We start from the raw sequence: 20066 nt of genomic DNA on the forward strand, positions 1-20066 counted from the left end.
AGGTTGCGCGTGCCCTTTTTTTGATAGAGATTTTTGATAAAGAGAGAATGAGTTATGGTTAAAAATGAGGAAGAGGTTCACAATTTTAAAAAAAAAGCCACGCTAAATAATAAGAGAGAAATTTTAGTTTAAAACATGACAACGCTTCGTTGAGAAGACAATGAAACATTGAGAACATGACAATGAAGTGTTGAGAATATAACAACGCTTCGTTAAGAACATGACAACGAAGCATTGAGAACATAACATGCATATTAGCTTACATAAACATTTTAAAAACGTTTCTAGAATTTTTAAAAACAAATATCTATGTTTCTTAAAGGTCTTGAACAACAAATTACTAGATTTCAACATACTTGTCTATGTTTTTACGTTTCTTCAAGGTTAAAGGAAGGGAGCTTCAGATTATTCGATGGTAAAAACAGAGAAGGTGAAAACGTAGTACGGAGCTTGCGATGGAGAAAGCGAGGTTGCACGCCCTTTTTTTTATAAAGAGAGAATGAGTTATGGTTAAAATTGAGAAAGAGGTTTACAATTTTTAAAAAAGCCACGCTTTCACACCACCACCATGACCCCCGCTTAAATTCATAGCACTTTCAGATGGAATCGAATTCGTGACCTTTTGGTCTTTTAAGCCGACTCTTACCACTAAGTTATCTTGGTGAGGTTAGGCTTATATTTATGATAGGACTAGGGTTTACGTTTGAGACAAAATAAGAATGATGATGTCTAAGTATATTGTGTACTCATGGATGGAGAAATTTGATGAGATGGCCCTACTAAAGGGCCTAAATACATAAATGGACTTCATCTGATAATGTTTACAAAATTGGCCTTTTTGCCCTGCGAAAAGTCTGTAATACCCTCGCGCGCCTGATTTATCGCTCATGTACAAGAAGAGAGAAAAACACCATATCTATGTTACTTGAATAAAAGAAGGAAATATTTAACAGTTTTGCATGATACAATTAATATAGACCAGACAGAGAGAGGGAAGCATAATATATTTCTCATGGGGGAGACAACTCTGATAGAGAGAAATAATTAAATATCCTGAATTATTGATGATGCTCGTTCAACTACATTATTAGTATTTGCACATAACCACGATGAAGAGACTCTAGTCATATTTTAAAATTCAAAGTAACCAAACAAATTTTGCAATGCCATAACCGCATGTTTGTTCTTGGTGAGTGTGCAGATGATGTCTAAGTATATGATAAAACAATTCCAATTGTATTCAGGTTGCTGTACATGATAATGAAAATAAAATATTGTGGTAGTTTTGAATAAATGACCTATATTAGTTATGCAGCAGAGAACACGTTTGCAGAGCCAGCCGTGTGCAGATAAATGAGCATAAATGACAATCTTAAATAGAAATGTGAGTTGTCATCTATCCCATGGGGGAGACAGCATAAGAGAATAGTAGTTGCAGACCTTGTTTTATGTGATATATTAGCACATGATCATGACAAACCCATTGTTAAGCTTAAGTTCATCTGACTTCTCAATAACCTGACTGGTAGGAGGGAAACACTGAGCAAACATTGAAAACAAAGCCAGCAAATGCTATCTCATTCAGATCAAGATCAAGATCACGTTATTACTAGCATATGGAAAAGAGACTATAAATATGGAGCATATGCCAGAAGAAGAGATACCAAACTCACAAGCATCTTTTCAAGACAAACTTAGAAGTTGAACTAATCAATATCAGTTCATTAAAATGGCACCATCTTCTCCTTTCAGAATGAGAACTAGGCAGCATGCTCGCTCAATCAGCTTTCCATCAAGAACCTACCCACTCCTTCCTCAATTGGATGAACAGCTTAACAGACTTAAGGAAACTGGGGCAGCCTCTACTTCATTGTCTTCTCTAGGAGATAGGCTGAGTGGCCTTCAAGATCTGCATTTATCGGTTGATGACTTGTTAGATATGCCTCACATTCAACATTCATTAACAACTGTCCACGAATCCAATAAGAAACTAGCAGATAATGTGCTGGATAAATATATCAAGGTCTTGGATGCCTGCACAACCACCAAGGGAATTTTCTCCCAGGCCAAGTTCGATGTGCAAGAGCTTCTTTCATCTCTCCGAAGAAGGAAAGATGCAACTGATGCCTCTGGAAAGTATTTGGCCTCCAGAAAGAAGGACAAAAGGGCAATTCAAATGGCTTTAAAGGATCTCAAGAATGTCAAGATCTCGGAAGGAAATGATCAATTAGAAGCCATTGATTTATTCAACAGTGTCCAATCTGCCACAATTTCAGTTCTTGAATCATCCTTGACTTACATTATGGGGACAAAGGCACGACCAAGTTTAATCTCGAAGCTAATCAGCAAGGTGGGCACAAACAAAAATGAATTTGACCAAATAAATGAAGCTTTGGGAGTGATGGATAATGAGAGCATCCAGAGACAGTTGGAAGAGATGGAATTCAAAATTCAAGAAATTGAAGAAGGACTAGACTGCTTGTTCAAACACTTGATCAAGACTAGAGTTTTGCTACTCAACATGCTTAGCTACTAGGAGAGGATATCTCATCCCTCCATTCAGTTTTGACGCATTGATGTAGTTATTATCTGTTCATAGGTGTACATACCAAAATCCTATACAGTACAGTACAAATTATAAATGAATACAACATTTCTACCAAAATACATTTGTCTTTTCATGATATAATTTCTCCTTCTATAAGACATGGAGGTAAAATTGCATAATTTATCCCAATCTTTGTTGGACCTAATCTCTACATAATATAAGTTATAACATCTAATTCACATCCCTTTCTTGTGTCGTTGGATGCAAAACCATCATAGTTAAATCTCAAATCCATACAACACAAAGGTGAGATATGAATAAGAACAAGTTTTTACAGTTTCAATGACTTGTAGACATGAGTAAACAAATTGAGAATAGATAGGCCTAGTGGTTTGGTTTCCGCCTATAATTCTTAGGCTCCGCGTCAAATTATCTATAACATTTTTTTTACAAACACTAAAAATAATGAGCTTTGGTCTTGATTGGTGTGCCTACCAAGATTCACACTTGAAAATACCCACAAAAAGGAGCAGTTGGCATTAAACAACTTCTAATTTTATTGAAACGTCTAAAATATACAATTTGAATGATCTGGATGATTTCATTGTGAATTAAAAATTATTTAAAAACAAAAGTACTTCATTTATTGATAATTAGGGTTTAAATATCCCGTGTAAAGAATGAATCAAACTAGCCTTTAAACAACTAATATCTTTTAAGACAATAGAATCAACAGCTAAATAAAATAAAAATTAACATTACCTTGACCAAGTCATTATTGATTTATTAACATGAAATTCAACAACTATCCAGCTAATAAAAATAAAAATTAACATTACCTAAATAACCTCGAAGTGTCTCCCTTCCATACCTCATTTCATAGAAAATGTATTCGAGCGAGAAATAAGCGACATTTTGTTTCACCACAGAAGTCATTATTGATTTATTAACTTAAAATAAATAAGTCTTATCCTCCACTATACTTTAGATTAGTGTAATTCATGACAACATCTTCAAATGTTGTTTTTTCACATCAACCATTTTATCATGCTAATATAGTAAATAAGTTTCAGAAACTTTTCATTTTGATAGATCTCGGATGAAATTATATCGTATATATGAATATGTTTTCTTCATTTAAACAACATTTTTAATAATCTAATAGTAGGAGCATTATCACAATATAGCTTTAAACACTTTCAAAAATTATTTTCATCCAAATTCCTTGACACACATGAAGCGCCACATATTCAGCTTCTATTGTCGAAAGTGTTACGATTTATTTTTTGGAAGCCCATGCCGCAACACATTTTCCCATCATGAAAACATAACCTGAAGTGTTTTTCCTATCATCGGGATCACCTGCGTAATCATTATCGGTAAAGCTAATTAAACTATCTTCCATCTTTCCTTTTATAATATATACTCTCTTTGTAACTGTTGCCTTCAAATATCAAAATATATTTTTAACAATATTTAAATTTAGTTCAATATGATATCTACTAGCAATACCCACTATATAAAGAATGTGAGGTCTAGTTAATGTTAAGTATTAAGTCTATCCAACAATTGTTTGTAATAAGGACTGTCAATCCAATTACCTGCTTCATATTTGGATATCTTAGCAACTAAAACTATTGAATTAAGTATATAATTACGTTATGCCATCCCAAATTTCTCTAACAGCTCATTGACATATTTTTGTTGTTCAATAAATATTTTAGTTTGAGTTACTTCAACACCAAATAAAAACTTCATTTTATGTTGGCACGACTATCGAATCTTCTGAGAACAATTATGAAGAAATGAAACTCTGAAAAATAGACAATAATATGTTAAAAAGGAAAAGTCTTAAGAGTAAGTGTTGTATATAAACATTTACATACAACCCTTATAAATGAGTAATTAGTCTAGAAACCCTAAATTACCTATACATAGACCAAAGCCCACTAATAATTAAATAAACTTTAATTACATAAAAGACAATTAAAATCAACAACTCTCAATTTACTGACAATGGATGTTTAAACTGTTGGGCCTTTGGGTCCAGCCCAATTAGGCATTTAATAAAACAAGCAAAACTCTAAGAATTCTGCTCATTCTATCACTTTTAGAGAGAGGAGTTATTCTGCAAAGAAGAGAAGAAACAGAGGAGAAGAAACAGAGGAAGAAGAAGAGAATGAGGCAGTAGATCTCTTACATTTTCACCTTCAGGTTTCAATCTCTTGTTATCTTATATCTAGACTAGCTTAAGTCTGAATGAATCTGGTTTTCTCTGTTTGTATGCCTCAACTTTGGGTTTAAAGTTGAGAAGAACATTTGTATCTGTTTCTTGCTTATAGTGAAATTTGCTGGTTGGCCCCGTAGTTTTTTACCCTCCAGGTTGAAAGGGTTTTACACGTAAATCTGGTGTTATTTTGTTCTGTGTTTGATCTTCTGTTTTAGACTTGGATAACCTGTGCATTTACCCATCTCACATTGCTAGATTACAGTATAAAAGTAATCTTCATTTAAAAATTCCCAACATAAACTCACATTTTACACAACCCAGTCATCCCAAACTCCGACATCAATGGTTCTATAATAGATTTGATCCTTGCCTATAATAATACTATTAACAACTACAATATCTTCTTCTCCTTTTCTTTTGAATCATTTGAGTTGTTTTACATATAACTCTTTATTCAAATTGCTATTGAGAAAAATACTTTTCACAATTATTTGATTTTTTTTAAAATTTTTGTGCTGCAGTTACTATTATCATTATAATTATGTCCCATCATGTTATAAAAAGTAAATATTTTCAGTATAATCAATGTTATATTGGGTCTCATATCTGATTATATGCTCAAATGTTTTTTCTTTGTTAAGGATTCTCACATTTTTTTTAAAGATATATATATATATATATATATATATATATATATATTTAAACAACAAAGAAAAAAATAATATATGATTATACTTTATAGTATAAAGTTATCAAAAGTCACATAAATTTTGGCATGGAAGTGAAATTGAAATTCAGTCTAGGGAGGAAGAAAAAGAGTGATGGCAGTAAACTAAAGTAACCTATAATTGAAAAAAAAGGTAAATTTTTAAAATTGAAATTTTCAAAATTGAAATTTTAACATTTCTATCAAATCTCATAATTTAACATTTTATTACTAAAGTTATACAAATCAGTGTTTTGTCTTTAACAATTTAAAATATCGTTAACTTATTATAAACGTGACATTTATAATTAAATAAAAGTTTCATATTATTAATTTATTTACCGAATTTCAAAAAATATTATGTAGTTAAATTATTGACGTGATCTTTTTATTTATTTATAAATATACTAAGTATATAATAATTTAACTTTCATAATAAATTGAGTTGTTTTAAAATATATATATATATATATATATATATATATATATTATTTAAAGTTTTAATTAGTTGAATTATTATAACTTTTTAAATGATTAATAAAATATTACAAGATACAAGTCTTAAATAAAGTTAGCAAAACCTGAACACCAAAATATTATTGTTCACGGAAATCTTAAAAAAAAGACGTTAAATTCCTCAACTAATTCCATGACATATAGCATTTACACATGATACACAATAAAACAAATACTATCCCTAATGGTACCACATTTTTTTAAAGTTTAATTGATATATACATTTAGAAAGAATTGATTGATGAATATAGGCAGACTAAATAACTCCAACTGCCCAAAACTTACTTTTCCAATGTAAGATTCATTAGCCATGTAAATGTTGAGGACAATCATGTCTTAACTAAGCAATTACTTTAATTAATTAACAAAAGGACAATCTAATGTATACATTTCAAACTATCAATTCCTATTTTATGTTTCATATATAAATTGATCGGTGATTAAATTATTAACAAAAATGGTATTTTCCCATCTCTTAACGGCTATAAAACCCCATGCATTACACAATATCACAGAAACAACATCCATCTAAATTCATTAACAGACACAAATCATGAAATATTCTAGACCTTTGCCCTTCCCGCTCCTGATCTCTCTCTTAGCCATAGCAGCAGCAGCCACATGCTGTTTGGCTGAGCAATGCGGACGTCAAGCTGGTGTCGCTTTATGCCCCGGCGGCCTTTGCTGCAGCCAGTACGGGTGGTGCGGCAACACCCAGGATCACTGCGGTGAAGGTTGCCAGAGCCAGTGCGGCGGCACCCCAACTCCAGGCCCTGGCCCTGCCGGTGATATAACTAGCCTAATAACTGAATCCATGTTCAACTACATACTAAAACACCGCAACGAAGGTTCCTGCCCTGGCAAGGGATTCTACACCTACAACGCTTTCATTGGCGCCGCCCGTTCCTTTAATGGGTTCGCCACCACTGGCGACACAAACACTAGGAAGAAGGAAATCGCCGCTTTCTTGGCTCAAACTTCCCATGAAACCACCGGTACTACTACTAATTAATTAAGGATATTGATTGAGGCTTACATTTTATTAATTAATAAAGAAAATAATGTTATAAATAAACACGTATTAATTGTTAGGTGGGTGGGCGTCAGCGCCGGATGGCCCATATGCTTGGGGATACTGCTTCTTGAGGGAACAGGGCAATCCTCCCGACTACTGTTCACCAAGCGCACAGTGGCCTTGTGCACCAGGCAGGAAATATTTCGGTCGCGGTCCTATCCAAATCTCCTAGTAAGTAAATCTTATCCATGAAATAATAAAATAAAATAGCTTGTTTTTTTTTTATGTGTTTAATTTATTATTAATTTCAGCAACTTTAACTATGGACCGGCTGGAAGAGCAATAGGTGTGGACTTGTTGAATAACCCAGACCTGGTTGCAACCGACCCAACAATCTCATTCAAGACTGCATTATGGTTCTGGATGACTCCTCAATCCCCAAAACCATCTTGCCACGATGTCATCACCGGGAGATAGGGGTGAGCAAACGGGTAAACCCAACCCGTATTACCCAACCCATATTCAACCCAAATTAAATTTACCTAACCCATAATTCAACCCATATTATTTACTAATATGGGTTGGGTAACCCAAATTATTTTATTTTTATTTTTTTATTTAACATGTATTTGACTCATTTAACACATTTTTATTCGTTTAACACGTTTTTCATGTTTTTGACAATTTTAACACGTTTTTCATACATTTAACACGTTTTTGACACGTTTAACACGTTTTTGGCACGTTTAACACATTTTTGACACGTTGAACACGTTTTCATGTTTTTGGCATGTTTAACACGTTTATCACGTTTTGACACGTTTAACACGTTTTTGACACGTTTGACACGTTTTGACACGTTTTTTCACGTTTTCGACACATTTAACACATTTTGACACATTTTGGCACGTTTAACACGTTTTAACACGTTTTGACACGTTTAACATATTTTTCACATTTTTGACACATTTCACACGTTTTTGGCACGTTTTGACACGTTTAACACGTTTTTGACACGTTTTAACACGTTTAACACGTTTTCGACACGTTTAATACGTTTTTCACATTATTGACACGTTTCACACGTTTTTCACATTTTTGGCACGTTTAACACGTTTTGACACGTTTAACACGTTTTCCACGTTTTGAGACGTTTAACACGTTTTTGACACGTTTTTCACGTTTCTCATGTTTTTGGCATGTTTAACACGTTTTTAACACGTTTTTGACACGTTTGACATGTTTTGACACGTTTTGACACGTTTTGACACGTTTAACACGTTTTCGACACGTTTAATACGTTTTTCACATTGTTGACACGTTTCACACGTTTTTCACATTTTTTGCACGTTTAACACGTTTTGACACGTTTTCCACGTTTTGAGACGTTTAACACGTTTTTTTACACGTTTTCGACACGTTTAATACGTTTTCAACACGTTTAATACGTTTTTCACACATTCAACACGTTTAACACATTTGACACGTTGGACACTATTTTCATGTTTTGACATGTTTAACACGTTTTTAACATGTTTGACACATTTTTCACGATTATGACATATTTAACACATTTTTACACATTTTCACGTTTTGGCACGTTTAACACGTTTTGACATGTTTAACATGTTTTTCACGTTTTCACATTATTAACACGTTTAACACGTTTGTAACATGTTTAACATGTTTTCACACGTTTTTCACGTTTTTGGCACGTTTAACACGTTTTGACACATATTCCACTTTTTTGGCACGTTTAACACGTTTTCCTCATTTTGGCACATTTTGATACGTTTAACACGTTTTTGACACGTTTAATATGTTTTTTACATTTTTGACACGTTTAATACGTTTTCACACGTTTAATGTCAAACATGTGAAAAACATATTAAACGTGTCAAAAATGCCAAAAACGTGTTAAACGTGACAAAACGTGTTAAAATTTATCAAAACGTGTTAACGTGCAAAATAATATGCTAAACATGTCAAAAATATGTTAAATGTGTAAAACGTGTTAAAATGTCAAAAACGTGTTAAACGTGCCAAAAACGTGAAAAATATGTTAAACATGTTACAAACGTATTAAACATGTTACAAACATTTAAACGTGTTAAGAATGTGAAAAACATGTTAAACATGTCAAAAACGTGTTAAACGTACCAAAATGTGAAAAACGTGTTAATGTGTGAAAAACGTGTCAAATATGTCAAAAACGTGTTTAACATGCCAAAAACGTGAAAAACATATTAAATGTGTGAAACACGTGTTAAACATGTGAAAACGTGTTAAACATATCAAAAACGTGTTAAAATGTTAAAAACGTGTTAAACGTGCCAAAAACGTGAAAACAGTGTTAACGTGTTAGTTATGTTAAAAACGTGTTAAACGTGCCAAAAACATAAAAAAAATGTGTTTTATTTGTCAAAAACGCGTTAAACGTATTAAACATGTCAAAAACGTGTTAAACAAGACAAAACGTGTTATTAGTATGAAAACGTGTTAAACATGTCAAAATTTTGTTAAACGTGCCAAAAACATAAAAACGTGTTAAACGTGTGAAAAACATGTTTTAAGTGTGAAAACGTGATAAAAATATTAAAAACGTGTTAAACGTGTGAAAAACGTGTTAAATATATAAAAAAAACGTATTACAATGTCAAAAACGTGGTAAACGTGACAAAAACGTGAAAATCGTGTTAAACTTATCAAAAACGTGTTAAATATGTTTAAAACGTGTTAAACGTGCCAAAAACGTGAAAATCGTGTTAAATTGATCAAAAACGTGTTAACGTGTTAAATATGTTAAAAACGTGTTAAACGTGCAAAAACGTAAAAAACGTGTTAAACTTGTCAAAAACGTGTTAAACGTATTAAACATGTCAAAAACGTGTTCAACGTGACAAAAACGTGAAAAACGTGTTATTAGTGTGAAAATGTGTTAAACATGTCAAAAACGTGTCAAAAACGTGAAAATGTGTTAAACGTGTCAAAAACGTGAAAACGTGTCAAAAATGTGAAAACGTGTGAAAAACGTATTAAACGTATGAAAAACGTATTAAACGTATGAAAAACGTATTAAACGTGTTAAACGTGTGAAAAACGTGTTAAACATGTGAAAAACATGTTATAAGTAAAACGTGTTAAAAATATTTAAAACGTGTTAAATGTGTGCAAAACGTGTTAAACGTATGAAAAATATGTTAAACATGTCAAAAACGTGTTCGACTTAAAGTTGGAAGATGATTAGTTTATATTGGATTAATAATAGAGAATTAAACTAAATTTATATAATTTGGGTAATTTGAGTAACCCTAACCCAACCCAAATTAAACTCAACCCATACTCAACCCAACCCATACTTAACCCAACCCATATTAACCAACCCAAATTAATATTTTGGGTTTGGGTTAGGGTTGGGTTTGGGTAAACCCATATTATGCTCACCCCTACCGGGAGATGGTCCCCGAGCGGAGCGGACCAAGCAGCTGGGCGTGTGCCTGGATACGGTGTCATTACCAACATTATAAACGGAGGGGTGGAATGTGGGCACGGGTCAGATCCGAGGGTGCAGGATCGGATCGGGTTCTATAGGAGATACTGCGGTATACTTGGGGTTAACCCGGGAGATAACTTGGACTGCGGCAACCAGAGGTCTTTTGGTAATATTTTAAACTTGGTGGAAACCATGTAATATCCCCAGCACTGTTGGTCTTTTTTTACTACTGAATAAATAAAATGTCTAAATGTATGAATAATGTTTGTACCTGTCACACACTGTCAACCATGTGTTGAGATGTTGTGACGGTACATTTGGTTGTTGTTGCTACTTTGTCTCAGTTAAATAAATGGATGGAGTTAAAACTTTTTTTATAATAATTATATATATATATATATATATATATATATATATATATATATATATATATATATATATATATATATATATATATATATATATATATATATATATATATATATATATATATATTATATAGGCTGCTTGTGAGTGTTTACAAAAAAAAAAAAAAAAAAAAAATTATAATCAAACAAATTTTATTTTTAAATTCAATTTTTTCTCTATCTTCTTCTCAGTTAAACTTTTAATCTTTCTCATATTTATTACCTCTATTTCTAATATTTTTATATAAAATTATTATAATAATATAATATACATTTAAATATATTTTTATTTATTATTTATAATATATGTATTTTAATATAAAAAAAATAATTAAACAAAATATAAATAAACTGTTATTTTAATTTATAATGAAATAAATCAAACGTGTCAAAAAAAAAATGAATGGAAAGATAGAGTAATAGAAGGGAGTGTGAAAGATGAAAATATATATAATAATAATAATAATAATAATAATAATAATAATAAATAACTTTTCTTTATTACTTATATATGACCATTGAATAATATATATAAATTAATGAATCATCACAATATATTTTGAAAAAATTAGAAATAAAAAAAAGATAAAGACAAAAAAAATAAAAAAGAATAATGTGTTTAAAAATGTGATAATATTAATAAATCACTCACTTTTATTAAAATTATATATTAACAAAAATATATTAAATATCTATATATATTTTTTATGTTATATATATATATATATATATTAATATCATATTTATATTAAATGTATTTAAACTTATATATTTATAAAAATTAATATATTCATATTATTTATTTTAAAACATATTATTTTTTAATTTAAGTCATTTATTACTATTTAAAATTATATATTAATAAAAAATTATAAAATTAATATATTAATATAATTTATTTTCAAATATATTATTTTTAATTCAAATCATTTATGAATATTTAAAATTAAATTAATAAATATATATGTGTAACATTATATATAATATCAATTATTATAAATATAAAAAATAAATAAGTTTAATATATAAGCTGAATTAGCCTAAATATCAAAATAGTAACATCTATTATTTTCAAGAATAATGATAGAGAGCGACGGTAGGATAACGACTCCACAACGATCCTACCTGACATGTGAAAAATATAAGACACGGTAGAAAAAAATTATTATGTAAATAGTTAGGGAGAGAAAGGCATGTTCGGGAAAAATGGCCTTAAAACCTGACCATATTCTTGTTAGAGTACTCCCGAACAGGACTTTTTCTCTCTAACTTTTTACGTTTATAATTTTCTCTTTTAATTTTTTAGGTGATAACTTTCAGCGTCTCTCCTAAGGGTGAGCAAATGGGTAAACCCAACTCGTATTACCCAACCCATAACTCAACCCATATTATTTACTAATATGGATTGGGTATGGGTTGGGTTGAGTATGGGTTGAGTAACCCAAATTATTATTTTTTTTATTTTTCATTTAACATTTATTTGACTCATTTAACACATTTTAATCCATTTAACACGTTTTGACATTTTAACACGTTTTCCACAATTTTCACGTTTAACACGTTTTTGACACGTTTAACATGTTTTTTTACGTTTTGACATGTTTAATACGTTTTTCACACGTTTAACACGTTTCGACACGTTCAACATATTTTGACACGTTTAACACGTTTTTGGCATGTTTAACACATTTTGACACGTTTAACACGTTTTTCATGTTTTTGGTATGTTTAACACAATTAACACGTTTTTTACAATGATGACACATTTAACATATTTTGATATGTTTTCACGTTTTTAGCACGTTTAGCACGTTTTGACACGTTTAACATGTTTTTCACGTTTTTCACGTTTTTCACATTCTTGACACGTTTAACAAATTTTTAACATTTTTAACACATTTTTATGTTTTTCCCATTTTTGGCACGTTTAACATATTTTGACATGTTTTTCACGTTTTTAGCACGTTTTACACGTTTAACATGTTTTTCACGTTTTTCACATTCTTAACACGTTTTAAACATTTTAAACACATTTTCACAGGTTTTTCACGTTTTGACACGTTTAACACATTTTGACACGTTTAACATGTTTTCCACGTTTTTGGCACGTTTTGACACGTTTAACATGTTTTTAACAAATTAAACATGTTTTTCATATTTTTGACACATTTAATACATTTTTTACACATTTAATGTGTCAAACGTGAAAAATGTGTTATACGTGCCAAAAACTTGTCAAAACGTGTTAACGTGCAAAAACCATGTCAAAAATATGTTTAATGTGCAAACACGTGTTAAACATGTTAAAATGTCAAAAACGTGTTAAACGTGCCAAAAACGTATTAAACGTGCAAAAACGTGAAAAACGTACAAAAACGTGCAAAAATGTGAAAAACATGTTAGATGTACCAAAAATGTTAAATGTGCTAAAAATATGTTAAATAAGCCAAAAACGTGTTAAACGTGTTCAACATGTCAAAAACGTGTTAAACGTGCCAAAAATAGGGAAAACATGTTAACATGTGAAAAACGTGTCTAATATGTCAAAACCGTGTTAATAATGTCAAAAACGTGAAAAACATGTTAAACGTGTGAAAAACGTGTTAAATGTGTGAAAAACATGTTAAACGTGTGAAAAATGTGTTAAACATATCAAAAACGTGTTAAACGTGTTAAAATATCAAAAACGTGTTAAACGTGCCAAAAACGTGAAAACCGTGTTAACGTGCCAAAAACGTGTTAAACATGCCAAAACCGTGTTAAACGTGCCAAAAACGTGAAAACGTGCCAAAAACGTGAAACGTGTTAAACATGTGAAAAACGTGTTATAAGTATGAAAACGTGTTAAAAATATTAAAAACGTGTGAAAAACGTGTTAAACATGTGAAAAACGTGTTCGACTTAAAGTTGGAAGATTATTAGTTTATATTGGATTAATAATAGAGAATTAAATTAAATTTCTATAATTTGGGTAATTTGGGTATCCCTAACTCAACCCAAATTAAATTCAACACATACTCAACCCAACCAAATTAACCAACCCGAATTAATATTTTGGGTTTGGGTTAGGGTTGGATTTGGGTAAATCTAAATTATGCTCATCCCTAGTCTCTCCCTATCTTTATTTTATTTTCAATAGATAAATTTAGAATTTAAACTTAAGGCAGTAAATAGTAAAGATTGTGATTTAAGTATGAATATACATAGAACAGTTTCCCAAACTAACCTTATTTGGCGTTCACTTTCCCAAACTAACCTAGTTTATTCATTTATTCCCAAACTAACCTAGTTTACTATTCAAACTCATTTTATTTTATTTTTTTTTAAATTTCAAATTTATTATATATATATATATATATAATTATTATTTATATAAACTAAATTATTTATATTTCGATATATATTTTAAATTATTAATTTTATAAATTTAATTATTTATATTTTGATATATAATTTAAATTATTTTTTTTTATAAATTTAATTATTTATATTTTAATATAAATATTTAATGGTTCATTAACTTAAGAAATATTTTTAGGAAGACAACACAATAAAAATTGATAAAAATTTTATTGTGAAATTATATCATAATGAAAAGTTATCAAAATTATTTTAATAAAAGACAACCCAATAAATATAAATAATACTTTGAATGAAAAGTTGTCAAAATTATTTTAATAAAAGACAACCCAATAAATATAAATAATAATTTGAATAGTAAAAAAAATAAATTTATGGGATGAAAATCATACTGCCACATATATATGTAAATATATATATATATAATAAATTTGAAATATAAATATATATATATATATATATATATATTAAAATATAAATAATTAAATTTATAAAAAAATAATTTAAATTATATATTAAGATATAAATAATCAAATTTACAAAAATAATAATTTAAAATATATATCAAAATATAAATAATTTAGTTTATATAAATAATAATTTAAATATATATATATATATATATCTATATATATAAAATAAATTTGAAATGTTAAAAAAAATAAAAAATAAAAAATAAAAAAAACTGAGTTTGAATAGTAAACTAGGTTACTTTGGGAATAAATGAACAAACTAGGTTAGTTTGGGAAAGTGAACGCCAAACAAGGTTAGTTTGGGAAACTGTTCAATATACATAGGTAGGTTGAAGCCCAACCAATACAAAAATATTTATTATCTATATATTAAACTTATATTTATTTCAATCTTTTAAAAATAATAATATTTACATAGTTATCTAGTGAATAGTTTGACAAAATATTTATATCAGTCTAAATTCAATTATTTCTGAGTTTTTTAAATTCATTCATAACTCTAATTTCTGAATTGATTAGTAAATATCCTGGTTGAGTCAACACAAGTACATAAATGACAAAACAATCATAGTTACTCACCTGAATTGTTGATTTATTACTAGTTTTTTTTTTCCACATTTGCCACTCAAGTTTGAACTGACTAAAAATGTTCAATGTCAAAAAAATAAAATAAAAGTGAATCAACTGATCTTATTCGAATTATTTGTTGGTGGACAAACTTAAGATAACTCAAGCTTAAATACTTCCAAACAAAATATGAATTATTTGTTGATGAGTATTAATATTACCTAAAAATATAAATAAACAAATATTATCTATTTCCATTGGTTTTGTACGACTCAACGATTAAGAATCGAGATAATTTGTGAGAGGTTACAAGGAGGATCTTGAAACCATAGTACGAGGAACACAAATTTAGGAGAAAAACCTGTAAAATAATTTCTGATATTTTATTAATTATTAATAATATCACAAAGTCCATTAAAAGTATAAAACTCCAACATATTTTAAATGAGTATCTCCACTAACTCTATATGTACAAATTATACCTCAACCTTTATAATTAAAATTAATTAATCTAATACTAATTATAACTGCTACTAACTAATAATTATGTCTTTGAATCATTTTGATATTTTCTCTACACTTACCCCTAAGATGATGAAAATCATTTTTAGTGGTAGCTTTTGTCTAAGATCAAAAAATTAATTTGTTTCAAATGATTTAGTAGAGATATTAATTGCAAGTTGCAAACTAGACTACCACATGACAATGACAATTAATATCAATGTAATTTGTCTACTCATGCAATTAAAAACAAATTTTGTGTAATGTGAATTGCTACTCTATTATTAAAGTGTAATTGACGATGCAATCTGAATTTTAAAATTAGACAACAAAGATGTTATCTACAGTAATTCACACATTATTGTAGTCGTGCTAAATAGTCGAACACAACCAAAACAAGAACATCAATCAAACTTTATAACAGAATGCAAAATTGAAACTTATTTTAAAAAAAAAATCAATTGGATCAAACATGATCAAGATATTGATTTTATGATTTGGAAATATGCTAACATGTTTACAAACATGTTAGGAAGTTAATTGAATCAAAATTCAAGCCTAAAATCTCAAGAACACAAAATTCAAAATTTCTAGATTTTCAAATTAAATTTGGGTTTTTTTCGATTAAAGTTGAATTGATGAAATCTCTTTCGACAGAAAGCTTAGAAATTATCTAGGGAGTGATTTCAACTAAAGAAAGCACAAAATTGAACACTAAATAAGATCACCCCGATCAAACTTGGAAAAATCTAATTTCAAATCACAAATTGAATTACAGTGACTTTAGAAGCTTACAATTGATTGGAGAACAATCCAATGATGTGTATGATGCTTTCCCGAGCCATGGATCGAAGTTTAGATCGCCAGAATACTTTCTACAAAAAGTCAGTCGCCGGAGTTCTTGGTAGATCTTCAATAAGGCTGTAATTTGTGATGTTTGTTTGATAGATTGGAAGATTAACACCTAGGGAGTATTTATACTCAACTAGGTCGGTTATCATAGACGAATTCAACTCCAATTTTTCTTCTGAAATCTTATCCCTTGAATTCTGTTTTGTTCTCGGTAGCCTAGCCAGGGTATATGATTTGACTTCAAATGGGAATTGTGAGGAAGAGACGTGCACATGAGTGAAAGAATGGAGGGATAAGGTTGAAAAACAGAGGAGATAAGCCTTCTAGAAGGTCGCCGACGTCAATCGCGGGCCTCTGGAGTTCGCGAAGGAGACGAACAAAACGATGTCGTTTTGTTTAATTAAACACATTGTTGGCGTTCCATCCATCTTCTGGCATTCCGTATGGTGTTTGGACATTTGGGTTAACGGGGTTAGCGATCCCGTTAGTCAATCCTGTGTGGACCAGGACGCGCACCACTTTCATTACAGCCGGATGCATGGCGTGTTCCTGGGCGTTGGATGAAAATCCAGCGCTAATTCGTTGGACATAATTCCTGCTGTAATGAAATCCTTTATTTTTGGCCACATTAGATCAACCGTTTTTTTTAATATAAGGGTTATTTGAAATTAAATTTTTAACATTTTTTTGCATTTTTTATTCACCAAAATAATACACAAAATATCTTTGATAACACAATAAAAATTATGTCCATTTATTTTATTTTTGGATATTTTGGGTATTTACTTAATTGTTTTAAGCCATAAATTATACATAATTTATATTTAAAATTACAATTAAATCATTTCAACTTCCTTTTGGGTTTAATTTGGGTAAAATAAATACAATAATTTAATCTCAATTTTTTTTTTTGATTTGTATAATTTTCTAGTTAGGGTTTAATTATTACAATAATTAGCCCTAATTCACTTTTAACTCCACTTTGGATTATTTTGAGTATACAAATTTAAAATATTATTTTAACATTATAATAAATTCTTAATATTATTATAAATTAGGGCATGTCAAATTTTCATGCTTACAATTTTCAAACAAATTAAAATTGAACTTTCAATCTTAGGAAGTGCAAGAATAATGAACTCCAAGTTATGAAGATTTCTTTTTAGCGACTAGGACCAAAAATGATAAATTTGTTGATCCGCACATACTAGAGAAAGTAGTAAGTATATATAAAATATGTTACTGTAGTAAGTACATATAAAATATGTTACTTTACATTTTATATATCATTGACATTAACATATTTTATTGTAGGATGAACTAAGATATATGTGAGATGAATGTCCCTACATTTCTAATATCGATTTAGTTACAGGAGTTTTTGGTCCTCAAGATAAGAGAAATATTATTAGGATGGGATGAGTTTTTGCTTCCCAAGTTCGAGGGTCAGCATAGTCCAAAAAATAGCTCCGCTGGGACAATTTGACAATGCAAAGAAGACTCGATGATTTGGAAGAATGCGATCAGCAAAAGGCGTTAGAAATAAACCAACTGAGGACAAAATGGAAGATATGATGCAAAAAGAACGGGAAAATGTGTAAGAGAGGATGCATAACAGGATGAAGGAGGAGAGAGACGAGATGTTGCGTCTTATGTCATAGTTTATGTCTGGTGGTTCATCAATCAATCCTACAATGTTTGCTCAATTTACTAATGTTGGTCAATCATCGGGCCAAGATTCATCCACAGAAATTCCACCCATGCAGCCCCAACAACAACAACAAGATGACGGTGATTCTAGGGAAGAAGACGCAAATTAAATAAGATAATTATGATTATTATTTTGTGTTTGTTTAAGAGCATTTGTTATGTATAATTAGAATTCAAATTTTGGTGGAGTATCGAACAATTTAATATAGTTTAATTTTGGTGTAGAACTGATTTTTAATATGGTTTAATTTTGGTTCAATTTCATAGTTTGTTTTTGTGTAGAATTGATTTTTAATATGGTTTAATTATATTTCTATTTTAGGGTTTGTAATTTAATTAAAATAAATTTTGTTAATTACATTGCCTATACCGATTGGTTAATAACCAATCGATGCTTCTTGACATACCATATACTGATTGATTGTTAACCAATCGGTGTTCCTTGACGCAGCATATACCGATTGGTTAACAATCAATCGATGTTCCTTGACATAGCCTATACTGATTGGTTAACCACCAATCGGTTTTCCTTGATGCATTCTATACAAATTGGTTAACAACCAATCGATGTTACTTAAATACGTATTACCGATTGGTTAACAACCCATCAGTGTTACTTGAATCTGTATTACCAAGAGAGGTTCTAGAGATTGGTGACGATCAAATTAAATCCAATTGGTATTTTCCTATATCGATTGGCAATCAAGGTATTGTCGATCGGTTACCCGATAGATATAAACCATTTTATTCCTAGGGTAGGGTCAACAAGCTAATTAAAATAAAAATTAACATTACACCAAGTCATGATTTATTTATTAACATAAAATTCAACAACTACCCAGTTAATTAAAATAAAATTTAACATTACCTTGGACCTTACCTTACCTAGATAAGAGGAAGTCATTTATTAAACTAAAATAAATAACTCATAATAAAATTAGTGGGATATTTTGAAAAATAGAATGTACAGTAATATTTATATATTTACCGTGTAACATATAATGAATTAAACTATCCTAAAATTAAACAAGTATTCTAATCTAGAATTTAGGTAACTCATCTATCCTATCTTTAAGCAACTAAGATTGGGTCAACAAACTAACAAAAATTAACCTTACCTTAATGACCAAGTCATTATTGATTTATTAACATAAAATTCAACAACTACCCATTTAATTAAAATACATTAACATTACATACACAAGTCATTATTTATTTATTAACATAAAATAAATAATTCTTATCCAATACTTTCTCCGGTAAACTAATATGCGTTTAGTTTAGTATAAATTTAGGTTATATTGCTTCCTTTGCTACAGAATGGGTGTTTATCTATTCCGGACCAATCAGATTTCAGCAGCATTATATATATATATATATATATATATATATATATATATATATATATATATATATATATATATATATATATATTATATATATATATATAATGATGTTTAATTTTTAAAGTGTCCGAATTGCCGGGTCGAGAGCTGTGGTTAATTTGGATATATATGTGAGAGTAAATGGATACTTGAGTCGGATTGTGGGTTGACCCGCCCAAAACTTAAAACGATTAAAAATAAAATTAAAAATGCTATAAGTATGGTTCAAACTTGCAACCTAACAAGACAAGTATAACATTTTAACCAACTAGGCTAATAACACTTGATATTTTAAATTCAACC

At 29.6% G+C, this 20066-nt stretch overlaps 1 protein-coding gene and 1 pseudogene across 1 annotated transcript; both read left to right on the forward strand.

The window, feature by feature from the left end:
• Window positions 1-1729: 1729 nt before the first annotated feature.
• LOC124924785 lies at window positions 1730-2536 on the forward strand. The gene has a single exon (XM_047464777.1). It carries the CDS (start codon window positions 1730-1732, stop codon window positions 2534-2536), a length of 807 nt encoding a protein of 268 aa, XP_047320733.1.
• A 4005-nt stretch (window positions 2537-6541) lies between these two features.
• LOC124924125 lies at window positions 6542-10706 on the forward strand (annotated as a pseudogene).
• The last annotated feature ends 9360 nt before the right edge of the window (window positions 10707-20066 follow it).

Source organism: Impatiens glandulifera, chromosome 2, assembly GCF_907164915.1.
Source record: "Impatiens glandulifera chromosome 2, dImpGla2.1, whole genome shotgun sequence".
In the NCBI taxonomy this organism is placed as follows: Eukaryota; Viridiplantae; Streptophyta; class Magnoliopsida; order Ericales; family Balsaminaceae; genus Impatiens; species Impatiens glandulifera.